The 13280-nt window shown below is 36.7% G+C and overlaps 2 protein-coding genes across 2 annotated transcripts in view; both read right to left on the bottom strand.

Moving 5' to 3' along the window:
• Window positions 1-469: 469 nt before the first annotated feature.
• Window positions 470-2066, bottom strand: LOC149502848 (small lysine-rich protein 1). The gene is made up of 3 exons (XM_089728216.1): window positions 1932-2066; window positions 1507-1736; window positions 470-1061 (listed from the first exon to the last, which is right to left on the bottom strand). Exons 2-3 carry the CDS (start codon window positions 1556-1558, stop codon window positions 862-864), a joined length of 252 nt encoding a protein of 83 aa, XP_089584342.1. The 5' UTR covers window positions 1559-1736; window positions 1932-2066; the 3' UTR covers window positions 470-861.
• Window positions 2067-3290: 1224 nt separating this feature from the next.
• LOC114252985 (putative 2-oxoadipate dehydrogenase complex component E1 homolog) overlaps window positions 3291-13280 on the bottom strand; it is a 31122-nt gene continuing 21132 nt past the window's right edge. Inside the window, exons 17-20 of the mRNA XM_028187712.2 lie at window positions 11146-11266; window positions 6227-6415; window positions 4577-4662; window positions 3291-3440 (exon numbers count right to left, since the gene is read on the bottom strand). Of these exons, the coding sequence (XP_028043513.2) occupies window positions 3330-3440; window positions 4577-4662; window positions 6227-6415; window positions 11146-11266 (507 nt within the window). The 3' untranslated portion in view covers window positions 3291-3329. The remainder of the gene's footprint in view (window positions 3441-4576; window positions 4663-6226; window positions 6416-11145; window positions 11267-13280) is intronic.

The raw sequence follows: 13280 nt of genomic DNA, 5'->3' as shown, positions 1-13280 counted from the left end.
TAAAAATTTGATGTCAATTGATAAAGTATGTTTATAAATACGCAATAAATAATAATTAAAATGTATAGCGTTTTTTTCACCTTTGGTTTGAAGTCACCTGAAGAAATTATGAGATTAGAAAATATAACAAAAATAATACGGGAAAGAAGAATTTAGAACATACATTTCTATGCAACATGTAATTTACTAGTAATCTTGTAATCCATTTTTTTTTTCAATCTAAACTTCACCACTTCAGTTTGGTTTTGATATATTTTCTCAAATTGTCAACGCCATTGATTAGTTTTGTTAATGTCAATGATATTTTATATGTAAATCATTGGTTAATGTTGAAAGAAAATAGGATGAATCAAAGATGACATTGCTTTGATTGCTTTCATAAAGTTTTAAAAGAATGAAATTAATAAATAAAATTATAAATACATAATATAATATGGTTATATCTAAACGTTTTTTTAATAATGAATAAAATATGTCCTATGTTTACTTTGGAAAATTTATTCACTGATCAATCCATTTAAATTTTATGTTAATCCATTGTTTTAATTATTACGTAATTTGTATTATTATATTTGAACATTCAATACATGGTTTATGATACATTCTCTTTATGAGTAAATATAGGTATGTCTGCCTTGGTCATAAATTTTAATAGTCGATTGAATAATTCTAAATGAAGAAACCAAATCGATGTGCATTCAGTTCAATTCAAGATTTCAATAAATAATACACTGTAGGTGTTCCATGGCATCACTTGATCTAAAGCTCCAGATCCCAAGAAAAAATAAAACAACAAACATTTATTAAACGACCTTTTTAAAAAGCACCTCCGATATTTTGCTTTTAAACCCACAATTTACATTAACGTTTCCCTTTTTTCTTCTTCTTATTGAAGTCTGGTGGATGGAATCCTCTAGCTTGAAGCAATTCCTGTACGTTATGGCACGCGTAGTACACATTGTCCATAGCAGCCTCGGTCAGCATGTCAACATTGCAACGGCCTTTGGACTTGCCTTTTTTCCCGCGCGGAGCCCCCTTCTTGGATTTCTTTTTGTCTCCGCCTAAAATATTACTGCAAGTTAAATTTTCACCGAACTAATATTAGGTACAATACGTTGATGATATCTACACACTGGCACACTATATGGCACACTATGTATGGCACTTTATAATATGGTACACTATAATTCTATCAACACACTGAACGACTAATTCATTTTTGAGATTGTATTTTCTTTATTGAATGAATACTGCGTCAGAAAGCAATAAGTAGCGGTAAGGCACATGTGGGTTAGTCTTACCGTGTATACATAATAATATATTGGCCAACGCAATTCACGGATACTTACAGCATCTAAAATTCTATTTAGGTTTTGTTTGAACGAGTTGTCATAACACTAATCAGCTTAGTAGACGTTAGGACACACGTTTTAATAATAATAATAAAATATCAGACCAGTATATTGAACAAAAGCCTAAACGAAGCGTTCAAATATTATTATTTACCTTCATCTGCATCTTTCTTTTCCTTTTTCTTTCCTTTTCCTTTACCGGCCATTATATTTATAGGAATTCAATTTATACGTTGAGTTCTGGAAATGTTTTTTTTTTCGCTTTTTAGGTTGTTTTGGTAACTCCATTATTGATCAAACTCATCGCGGTCACGTTTCGCTTCGCAACTTCGGAAGTTTAGTGAAACGTGAAATAAATATTTGAGCTTGTTCGAACTCAGCGGCCTGTAAATATAAATATCTACGTTTTTTTTTTAAAACAGCATTCCTCTACACGATATCCTCACTGTCATGAAGCGTCCTACCACCAAAAAAACAATGCCTCACAAGCCATACTTTCAATCATCTCCAGATGCAATTGTAAATAAACCATATTATTATTAAGTCAACACTCAACAAAAATTATATTTCTGCTTGTACCTAATGGAAGCACCGACGAATTTTACTCATATTTGTGTTAAGCTCAATATTTAGTTCAAATCCCTGCTAATATGACGTTTATAGCACGCGTCCTTATTCATCTCGGTTGGGTATAACGATGATTAATGATCCTCTGCGTACCATGTAATGCGTGCAGTGCGCACAATACGCGAACAGAATATTTTTTTCTTTTTGTCCTTTAAAATAAAGGAAAGACAAGGACTTAGTGCTCGCCACAATACGTGTTGGCAAAATAATTATTTTAAGAAAAACCATCTTACGTAAAGCATGCTTTCATTTATTTTATAAATGAAAAAAGCTTGTTACTTGTTTTTGTATATTATTGTTACTTGTATTTATTTAATAAATGGTTTTTTTTAATGATAATTTCGATAGAATTTCTTGATAGTAATTTACAACAACTACGTATGTAGAATTGGGATCGTGACGCATAAAATGTTACACTTTTGTCCGTTTTTTTTCTAAAATGTTCTTTATTATAATAATAAAAAATCAACAGACACCTTTTACGCCTTGCTCATTTTAATCGTCCTCGCTATCTTCCTATTCTGTGTCATTCTCTTTTACATTTCTTATTGTTTTGTCTCAATCACATCTTAAAGTTCCTTTTTTATTTTTGAGAGATTACTGGTGGCCAGGAGGCCTTTCCAGTTTTACCAGGGCAGGTGGGCGAGCAAGGGCTCAGCCAGGAGGGGTAGGATTTGCTAACAGCTATCCGAGCGCCTCCAAAGGAGGCCTAGAAACTCAAGAGTAGTTGCTTCGCGAATGAATCTACAACCGGATCGGAATGGCGACCCACTGAGAAGATCCGGCGAGTTCTTAACGCTCCGTTCCACACTCTTTCCATACGTTCCATTCTTACTAATCCTACACAAATATGTCTTGGGTGTGCCAAAGAATGGTCAGGACCGTGCGTGGAATGCTAGTGACGTTCCTATATTGCATAGCATTATAGATATATGTACTATGTACATATGTGCTCAATTATCAAACTCAGAAGATTAGGTAAAGAGAGAGAAAGAAGATTAAGTAATATATTAAGATAAATTCTAATAGGAGTGTGTATTCTATTCTTTTTTTTATTGCCCTTGTAGGCAGACGAGCACATGGTCCACCTGATGGTGAGAGGTTACTGTCGCCCTTGGACGTCAGCGATGCCAGAGGCAGAGTTAAGCCGCTGTATGTTCGCGCTCAGTAGCCTTCGAATTAAAACTATCTCGAAAGTCAAGTTGATACCTTTTCGTATTTTCTTAAGATTTCCCGAGACGAGAACATGATTACACTATTTATAGTACAATCAAGTGTTTATTTTATATATTTCATGTAATTAAAACTTCGTTATCAATATTTAAATAATAAAATTTATTTCCTACAATATTATTTTAAATTATACAATGGTTCTTTCAACACGTGCTCAACTTCGACGCGATGAAGTGAACTAGCGCCCACCGCGGGGGTCGGCGCCTCAGACCTTCCCGCGTACACCAACTGAAAGCAAAGAATAATAAATAGGTAATAGTTTAAAAACAACTAAAAAATATAACGCTTTTATAGAAAATCCAACTAAAAAATAGAAAATAAATTTTAATAAATTTGAATTAAAAATAGTGTAAGAAAAAATGATTTTATTGTAAAAAAAAGCGTATTTTTTAAAACTATTTTTTTTTTAACTTTTATATTTGTTTTTATGCCTACCTATTCACTGGCAGCCTAAGAGGCTATTCCAGCTACGCCCGGACTGGTAGGTGAGCTCATGAGCTTAACCCAAGAGGGTTTGCTAGCACTAGCAAGAGCAGTGCTTCGCAGAATCTACCACCGGATCGGAATCGCGACCCACTGAGAAGATCCGGCGAGAAACTCAGTGGGCTGTGTCTATGGATTTGATTTCGTTCGTCCGAACTCTTCGTCGTAATCGACGAGTTCGACGAGGACGGTGACCGGTGCTTGAGAGGTCTAAAAGCTCAGAGAGTGAATCTGAGGGATCCGTCAAGACATGTTTCGGGCGACGGTGGCTTTGCGTTGCCCCGTCGCGGTCGGGTAAGCGCTTCTATTTACTTGGTATGTTTGTTTTTAACATTATTATTATTGTGTTTAACAGAATCTTTGAGTTTAGGACAAAAAAGATGAAATGAATAGTTACTTCTATTTGCTATTTAAGTAGGTTTTGTTTATTTTAAAACTACGCCTATTTTTAAAGTAGGACTTCATTTGCATAATTATTTGTATTGGGTCGTGATTTTCAGACCGCACTGGAAGATTTTTTATTGCTTAATTGAGCGGACGAGTTCACAACCTGGTGTTAAGTGGTTACCGGGGCCCAAAGACATCAGCAACATAAAAGCCACCACCCTACTCGAGACATGAGACCGAAACGAATTATTACTACACGGTAAAAATAGGTGGGGTGGTGGTATGTTCCTACCCGTGCGGGCTCCTCAGATGCCGACCTGTCTATTTATGACTGACGGCCTTGACCTTGTGATATTCTATGGGTTTGCCTGACTACCGAATTTGTCCCCAAAAAAAACGGCATTAAAATGAATGTATAATAGACACTTTAGTCGTCTTTAACTTGTTATGGGACATAAGCCAAATGGCGTAATCTATGTGTAAGCAAAATTTACCTTTCGCCCGCAAAGGTTTTCGAAGCGAGGCTTCATGAAGCTCCAGGCTCCCATGTTTCTGTGCTCTTCTTGACTCCAGATAAATTCTGCGAAATTAAATACGTTTTGTATGCGGCGATTTTGATGGTAGCGGAACTTTTGGGAGCCATATAGACATGTATTAACGAACCACGACTTTTCGTGTGTAGCAGTTATACGTTCCTGTTGCCAAACAAGCTGTTATAAAATATCGTCGTCGTAAAAGTCGTCGTGGCCTAAAGGATAAGACGCCCGGTGCAATCGTATGTAGCGATGCACTATTGCTCGAATCCCGCCGGCAGGTACCAATTTTCCAATGAAATACGTACTTAACAAATTCACGATTGAATTCCACGGTGAAGGAATAACGTCATGTAATAAAAATCAAACTCACAAAATTATTATTTGCGTAATTACTGGTGGTAGGACGTTTTGTGAGTCTGCACGGGTAGGTACCACCACTCTGCCTGTTTTTGCCGTGAAGCAGTAATGCATTTCGATTTGAAGGCCGAGGCAACCGTTCAACTGTTAAAACTGAGACCTTACAACTCATGTCACTCATGTGGGTGGTGGCATTAACATTGTAGATGTTTATGGGCTCTATTAACCACTTAACACCAGGTGGCCGTGATCTCGTCCACTCACATAAGCAATAAAAAAAAATGAGACTTCTATAACATATCTCTATTGCTCTAGATGAGCAGACGAGTTCACTATCCATGCGGTATGATTTGAGAGCCAGAGTTTACAGACATCACTGAATCCCTGCGATATGATGTCGAAGTTTAAATTGCATTGCTGCTTGGTAGACGCTTTTAGGATGTTGGTATTAACTAGCGCGGGCTTACAATAGCCCTACCATCAACGACCACGCAAATTTATATTTTGCAAGAGCCTTTTTAATTACACCATGTTATTATTCCTTTTTCGGGGAAGTCGATCGTGAAGACATATTAGGTCCATATTAATTTAGAAGAACTGATGGATGGAAATTACGGGATTTGATACTCGATCCAGTCAGAGTTCTCGATATAAATACAGCAATAGTCTTTTAGGGCTCTGAGCCCATAGTGTCTCCTAATTTCAGCCGTATTTTAATAGGATCATACCTAATTATTATATACGTCGCGCCACGACCGGTCAGGTCAAGGATCGCGGTGAACTATAAGCCAGTCGTAAAGATGGATTTCATAAGAAGAGCCGCTACGAAATATATTTCAGTGTTATTAAAGAAAATAAAAGCCAATGTGACTGACGATGACCTCGAATTTCTTCAGAAAATTATTGCTTTAGTAAGAGGAGTTTAAGGTTCGTAGTTATTGCTTCTTAAAAGATATAAGATTGAGGAGGTTTTGATTCTGGGCAACAATTTTTTTTGTACTGTTTTCTAAGATCCACGTGGGTTTTTTTTTTATATCTACCTAAGCTGATAGCCTTGAGAGGCTATTTCAGCGGAACCTTAACTAGTAGGTGAGCTCAAACCTGACGAAGTTGCGAACACGAACCCTAGCAAGAGCCGTGTTTCGCAGAAACTACCACCGGATCGGAAACGCGACCCACTGAGAAGATTAGACGAGAAACTCAGTGGGCTTGAACTACTATAATTCACGGGATATAACAGAAATGACTTACTCGTGGCGTTTTTGTATTTGCTGAGTTGCGTCTGTAGCTCCGGGAGGGGGAAGGGTGCGAGTGCTTCCACCCTCACGATGGCCACGTCTTCCAGCCTCGCCCGCACGCGCTCCTTGTGCAACTCGTAGTAATGCTTACCGCTCACAAAGATCACCCGTTTCACTTTCAACGCATCAGCCAAACCGTCACCTAGAGACAATATAACAAACGTCTATTTCATATCGAAGACTGAAAGGCTGTTTGGTTTAAGCGATATTTCGCTTAATACGCGACATTTATCATTGTAATTAAAGGTCCGGGTTATTTTGGTATAGCGGCCCGCTCCGGCTTCGCTCGGGTCTTAACAAAAATTTCAAAATAATCAATTATATTACACACACACATCAACTACCCTTATATTAGCGTCAGGTTACTAAAAAAAGAAAATTATAAAGATAGTTTGAATATTATTATTTTAATGAACTTTTATTTTCATTTAAATTATATATTTTTTATTATTATTTTTCCAATTTTCGTAAAAAGGTCATTCATACAAAACAAAAGCCATTGAATTTATTGAGTCAGAGCTCTCCTGTAAGCGTTTCGTTTTTTAAATAAAAGAACACATATTGTGGCATAACTATAAATTCAAATTCAAATTCAAAATCATTTATTTCAACTTGGATGTCATCAAAAACACACTTGTTGAATGTCAAAATGTAAAAGAAAATGTTAACTCTACCACCGGTTCCAAAAAAAGCCACAGTCCTGAGAAGAACCGGCGAAACAAACTCAGCGGGCTTTTTTTTTTTTTTTTTGTATTTTCTCAACTATTTTCTTTTTTTTTAAACAAGAAAACATATTTACAGTATACAAAAAAACAAGTCAAAAAAATACAATTCAAATAAATAATAATAATAATGAAAAATGAAAAGGCCAGGAGCGAACGCCTCATTCCCACGTAGTGCCATCTAGTAAAAAATCCTTAACTTTATAATATGCCTTGTTGCACAAACGTTCCTTGACAGTTTTCTTAAATCTATGAACAGGTAGTAGTTGAACGTTTTGTGGGATCTTGTTGAAAAGCTGTACACCCAGCCCCCTGAAAGAGTTGCTTATTTTCTTAATTCGAGCCGCCGGCAACGCAAGCCTATGTTTGTTCCTAGTGTTCACATTATGCAAATCGCAGACTCTGGGGAATTCTACAATGTTTTTACGCACGTACAATAAATTTTCAAAAATGTATTGGGACGCTAAAGTTAGAATTTTGATTTCCTTAAACTTGTCCCTCAAGGATTCCCTCGGGTGCATATTATAAATAGCACGAATAGCCCTCTTCTGCAGGATGAAAATCGTTTCGACATCGGCAGCATTGCCCCATAGCAAAATGCCATAGGACATAACACTATGAAAATAACTGAAATAAACTAGACGTGCCGTATCTTCATCAGTATACGTTCGTATTTTTTTTACCGCAAACGCTGCAGAACTAAGTCTATTCGCTAACTTGCATATGTGAGGACCCCACTGCAGCCTGGAATCAACTGTTATACCAAGAAAAACTGTCGAATCAACAAGCTCCAGTGTCTCTCCACTTACAATGATATTAGTGTCTACTTGTCTAACATTAGGTGTGGTAAATTTTATACATTTTGTTTTTTGTTATTTAATAACAGATTATTAACACTAAACCAATGTACCACGCGCGAGATAGCATCATTCACATCGTCATAATCTTCCAATTGTCGTTTAATTTTAAACAATAAGGATGTATCATCAGCGAATAATACGACCTCGTGACGGGTTTCAATAAACTTTGGTAAATCATTGATATACACAAGAAATAAGAAGGGACCCAATATGGAACCCTGAGGAACACCCATATTAAGTAAGACACCGGAAGATCTCTTTCCTTTAACGTCTACCTTTTGGATTCTTCCGGATAAATAAGATTTAATAAGTTCTAATGAAACGCCCCTAATACCATAATGGTGTAATTTCCTCAACAATGTATTATGCTCAACACAATCAAAAGCTTTAGATAAGTCGCAGAATACCCCAAGGGCATTATGCGATTCCTCCCAAGCCTGAAAAATATTTTTAATAAGATCTACACCTGCATCAATAGTCGAACGGCCTCTAGTGAATCCATATTGTTTGTTATGAAGCAGGTTATTGGAATAGAAATGGTTCAAAAGCTGTTCCAAAATAATTTTTTCAAAAATTTTACTCAAAGTTGGTAGTACTGAAATGGGTCTAAAGTTAGTGGGGTCAAAAGTACTACCAGATTTAAACAGAGGTATTATTTTACTATATTTCATTAGATCAGGAAACACACCACTATCAATACAGTCATTAAATATTGTAGCCATTAAATGTTGTATAATAGTTAGACATATGCTGTCGCGACACTTTTTGTACAACTCGACCAAGCTAAGTTTGCACCTCGCTGGAATGCGGCGCTCCTCCCGCTTCCCCGCTCACCTTCCCGCAATCGCCCTGTCGCGTCAGTACGGTTAGCATCTTTGTCGCCGACCCGCGTCATACGAGTTTTCGTCACCCTATCGCTTAAAGTTAAATTTTTTTTACTTCGAGAAGATTGTTGTGTGCAACAAAAATGAAAGGAAAGGTCATAAACAGTGAAGGGAGAAACATAATCCTGAAAAGGAAAAATAAAAGAAAATTATTACTGAGCAATTGGGATACAAATTTAAAAAGTGCAAAAACGCACTTTTTAAATTAGTAGCGGTAGGCAGCGGCTTGGCTCTGCCCTTGGCATTGCTGAAGTCCATGGGCGACGGTAATCACTCACCATCAGGTGGGCCGTATGCTCGTCTGCCTACAAGGGCAATAAAAAAAAACCCCGGGTGGTCTTAATACAAAAACCCGATATCGCCATATTCTAATGTACCTATTGTACGATATATTGTTAAAAACAATAAATGCAAAGTAAAATCTAACAAACATTTGTTTACATTTTTAAAGTCATAGCGAATCCTTTTTTCAAACCATACCTAAGCGGCAGTGTGACGTAATCGATGCGAGGTGCAAACTTAGCTTGGTCGAGCTGTAAGTAATAATGTGTTCTACAAAGTCATAGTACATTATTTTATTCTATTATCAATAGTCTTCGCAGCGCACACGATGTAAAGAATATTTTAGGTAATTTATTTACACCTTGGGTTACATTATTGAAGCTCTATTAAGGATACCTAATTTAAAAAAAAATTATAACCTATGTCACTCGGGAATAGTGTAGCTTCCAAACAGTGAAAGAATTTTTCAAATCGGTTCAGTAGTTTCAGAGCCTATTCAATGCAAACAAACAAACAAATCTTTCCTCTTTATAATAATATTATTATAGTATAGAAGTAGATTAGCATCAACAATGCGATGTTTTTGATTGAACTTCAATTATTTTTACCACATTCAAATAACTGAAGAAGTTTTTTGTTATGATATTTTTTCCAAATTTTAAACTTTAAATGGCTCTCCTGTAAAGTTGCAAGAATGTTGCTTGAACCAATTAGTCTTTCAGCCCTCGATATGTAGATTTATTATAATGAAATTCATGGCCGCCGTCCGTGAAATTTTTAAGTATTTTTTTAGACAACTTCTTGTTTTTATTCGTATAAAAACTTTCTGCCTAATGACAATGAAAGCGCGAATAAAACGTCTTAAAAGAGGAAAGTTATTCGAGAAGTTTCCAAAGCTTTTCATAACAAGAATTATTAGTATATTTTTGTTTCGTTCTCATTGGATTCAGGTCGGTGTAACAACTGTTTGAGTTGGGAAGCGATTCAAATACTCGAATATTAAATTGTCGGAATGCTCCAAAAGACATCCCTTCCTCGGCCTATTAATATTAATTCTTTTTTAACTTTGTTCTAAATAATATATGTAAATATTCTAGGTAAATTCTTATCTATTAATAATATTTATCTTTAAAGTAGTTGTTAGTCTAGCATATTTGTTTGTGCTCTTCTTATAATCACAGATCTGCGTATGGATAAACTGATTAAATTTATTTGTATTTAGATATTTTTTTCTCTAACCATCTGTCATTTTTGTGTATACTGTGACATTGGTAGAATCAATGCCTAAAGCGTTGGAGACAAATTTTTTCGTTAATTAAGAAATTAACTTTCACATCCACCAAATGCCTATATAGAGTGCTCCAATACTTTGGTCATATAGCAAGAAAGCCCTCTGATAACCTGGAGAGACTCATAGTGATGGGTAAAGTGGATGGAAGACGATCCAGAGGTCGGAGCCGAAGACTGCCGAAGCTGAAGCCGAAGACTTTACTGGTGGTAGGACCTCTTGTGAGTCCGCGCGGGTAGGTAACACCGCCCTGCCTATTTCTTCCGTGAAGCAGTAATGCGTTTCAGATTGAAGGGTGGGGCAGTCGTTGTAACTATACCTTAGACCTTATAACTTATGTCTCAAGGTGGGTGGCGCATTTACGTTGTTGTAGATGTCTATGGGCTCCAGTAACCACTTAACACCAGGTGGCCTGTGAGCTCGTCCACCCATCTAAGCTATAAAAAAAAAAGAAGAAGATGCAGATACCAAGTGTCTGAGTATCTGGACACGAGACTGAGCCACGCACTTCACTGTGCCACTGACCGACATAAGTGGCTACAAATGACAAAAAAAGGTCACAGACGGGCGCATCATGACACTCAGCAATGAGCGATCTGCTATAGCCACTCACAGTAAGGGATAATGCTTCTCTGCAGGACTACCGAGAGAACTCAGCAATCTTGAAGATTGATATGCTCGGTTCCAACCTAAGCAAGTCAGTCTGTTTCCCATCTTAGTAGAGAGCGATCGTTTTCTTTTAATAAAACCCTGTGTCAATACAAGGTTTAATAAATAAATTAACCCTCAGACACAGCCCACTGAGGAGGAGGAAAAATATTAACTTAATAATTTACCGATTACTGGCTGGAAGTGAGTTCGGGGTGCGAAATCGGACAGGGGCGAGACGGCATCGGCTAAGCGGAGCAGCAATTTCGGAGCTACAACTATCAACGGCTTCCTGTAGTTACGGACAACCTGTAACAGATTATTAGTTGGAATTAGGAGAAGATGTATAGCATATATATGGTAAATAACTAATTTGTAAATCAATTTTCCGTATTAGCCTGTTTAGAAGAACTTTTTGAGTCTGAAAGGACATTTTCAGTGATTTTGTTTCATTATCTGACATTTGACACTTCAATTACTATTAGAATAATACACTGAAGTATGATTAATAGGCCAGAGTAAAAATACACTGTATTGACAACGCGAACGAAGCTACCTTGAGTCATGAGGTACATAATTACGCAAATTGTATTATTTGCGGATTTGATTTTTATTATACGATGTTCATTAAGTTAAGTAGGTACGTATCTACACTATAATATATAAATCTACAGTGGTTTTTACGGATGTTCCGTCATAACTATTGAATCATGCATCCGATTGACTTGAAACTTGGTATCCATGTAGAAAATACATGGATTCCCTAATAATAATAAAAATAAATAATAATGTTAATTTTAAATGCCTAGCGAAGCGGGCGAGTACGGCTAGTTTCATATAAAAAAAAAACGCTACCCGCCTACGAGATTCGAACCCTGACACATTCGCATTGCTCGATACAAGTACACCTTCTTAACCTTTAGGCCACAATAACTTCAACGTCACGTCCATGAGTTTAAGTTTTCCCCAATACTTTAAAAGTTGCTAGCACGAAAACCCACTGAATTTCTCGCCGGTTCTTCTCAGTCGGTCGCGATTTCTATCCGCTAGTAGTTTCGGCGAAGCAATGCTCTTGCTAGGGCTAGTGTTACCAAATTCTCTCAGGTTGAGCCCGTGAGCTCAGCTAGCCATCCGGGCGTAACTGGAATAGACCCTTAGACTACCAGCGAAGAGGTAGAGGTAAAAAAGCTTGATAAATATTACCCGCATTTGTATTTATGTACGTTATGGTTATTAGATATTATAACAAAACCCCCAAAACGCTAATAATATGAATAATTTATCTATATATATAAAAATGAATTGCTGTTCGTTAGTCTCGCTAAAACTCGAGAACGGCTGGACCGATTTGGCTAATTTTGGTCTTTAATTATTCGTAGAAGTCCAGAGAAGGTTTAAAAGGTGAATAAATATGAAAATGCTTGGAATTATATAAAAACAAACAATTTTGTTTTTTCTTTGATGGGTCGGACGGATTACTTTTGTTTTTTTAAAGTTTTTTTTATACAAAATCGATTGAGGCACTACGAAGTCTGCCGAGTCAACTAGTATACACAATAATTATTTGAAAGGAACATAATCGCGCGTATTTCATATGAATTAATGTAGTTGGTCCAAACACGTAAAAAAAACCGAAGTTTGTTCAAAGAAAACGTGAAAATTTTTCTTAATGAAACTAGTAATTGGTTGTTGGGAGTTAACAAAAAAAACAACATATAAACGAATCACAAATTTCGTAAAGTTTGTATAAACTCTTGAGAGTATCTTGTCTGTGTTAGGGCTTCGAAAGTTTACTTCATTTGTTTTTTTTTGTGTTTAGAGTTCCAGCGACGTGCTATCTTTCATGAATATTGTTAAAATAAGGCAACATAAACCGAGTTATATATAGCTTATAGTTACTACATAGGCTGATAGGAAAATTTTAAATTTGTATTCGAATGATGACGTCGTCGTGGCCTAAAGGATAAGACGTCTGGTGCATTCGTGTTGAGTGATGCATCGATGTTCGAATCCCGCAAGCGGGTACCAATTTTTCTAATGAAATACATACTTAACAAATGTTCACGATTCACTTCCATGGTGAAGGAATAGCATCGCGTAATAAAAATCAAGCCCTCAAAATTATAATTTACGTAATTACTGGTCGTAGGATGCCTTGTGAGTCCGCACGGGTAGGTACCATCGCCCTGCCTATTTCTGCCGTGAAGTAGTAATGCGTTTCGGTTTGATGGGTGGGGCAGCCGTTGTAACTATACTGAGACCTTAGAACTTATATCTCAAGGTGGGTGGCGCATTTACGTTATAGATGTCTATGGACTTCAGT

This window comes from Bombyx mandarina, chromosome 06 (assembly GCF_030267445.1).
Source record: "Bombyx mandarina strain Sakado chromosome 06, ASM3026744v2".
Classification (NCBI taxonomy): domain Eukaryota; kingdom Metazoa; phylum Arthropoda; class Insecta; order Lepidoptera; family Bombycidae; genus Bombyx; species Bombyx mandarina.
The sequence above is the reverse complement of the archived record's forward strand: the minus strand, read 5'-3'. Positions and strand labels throughout refer to the sequence as shown.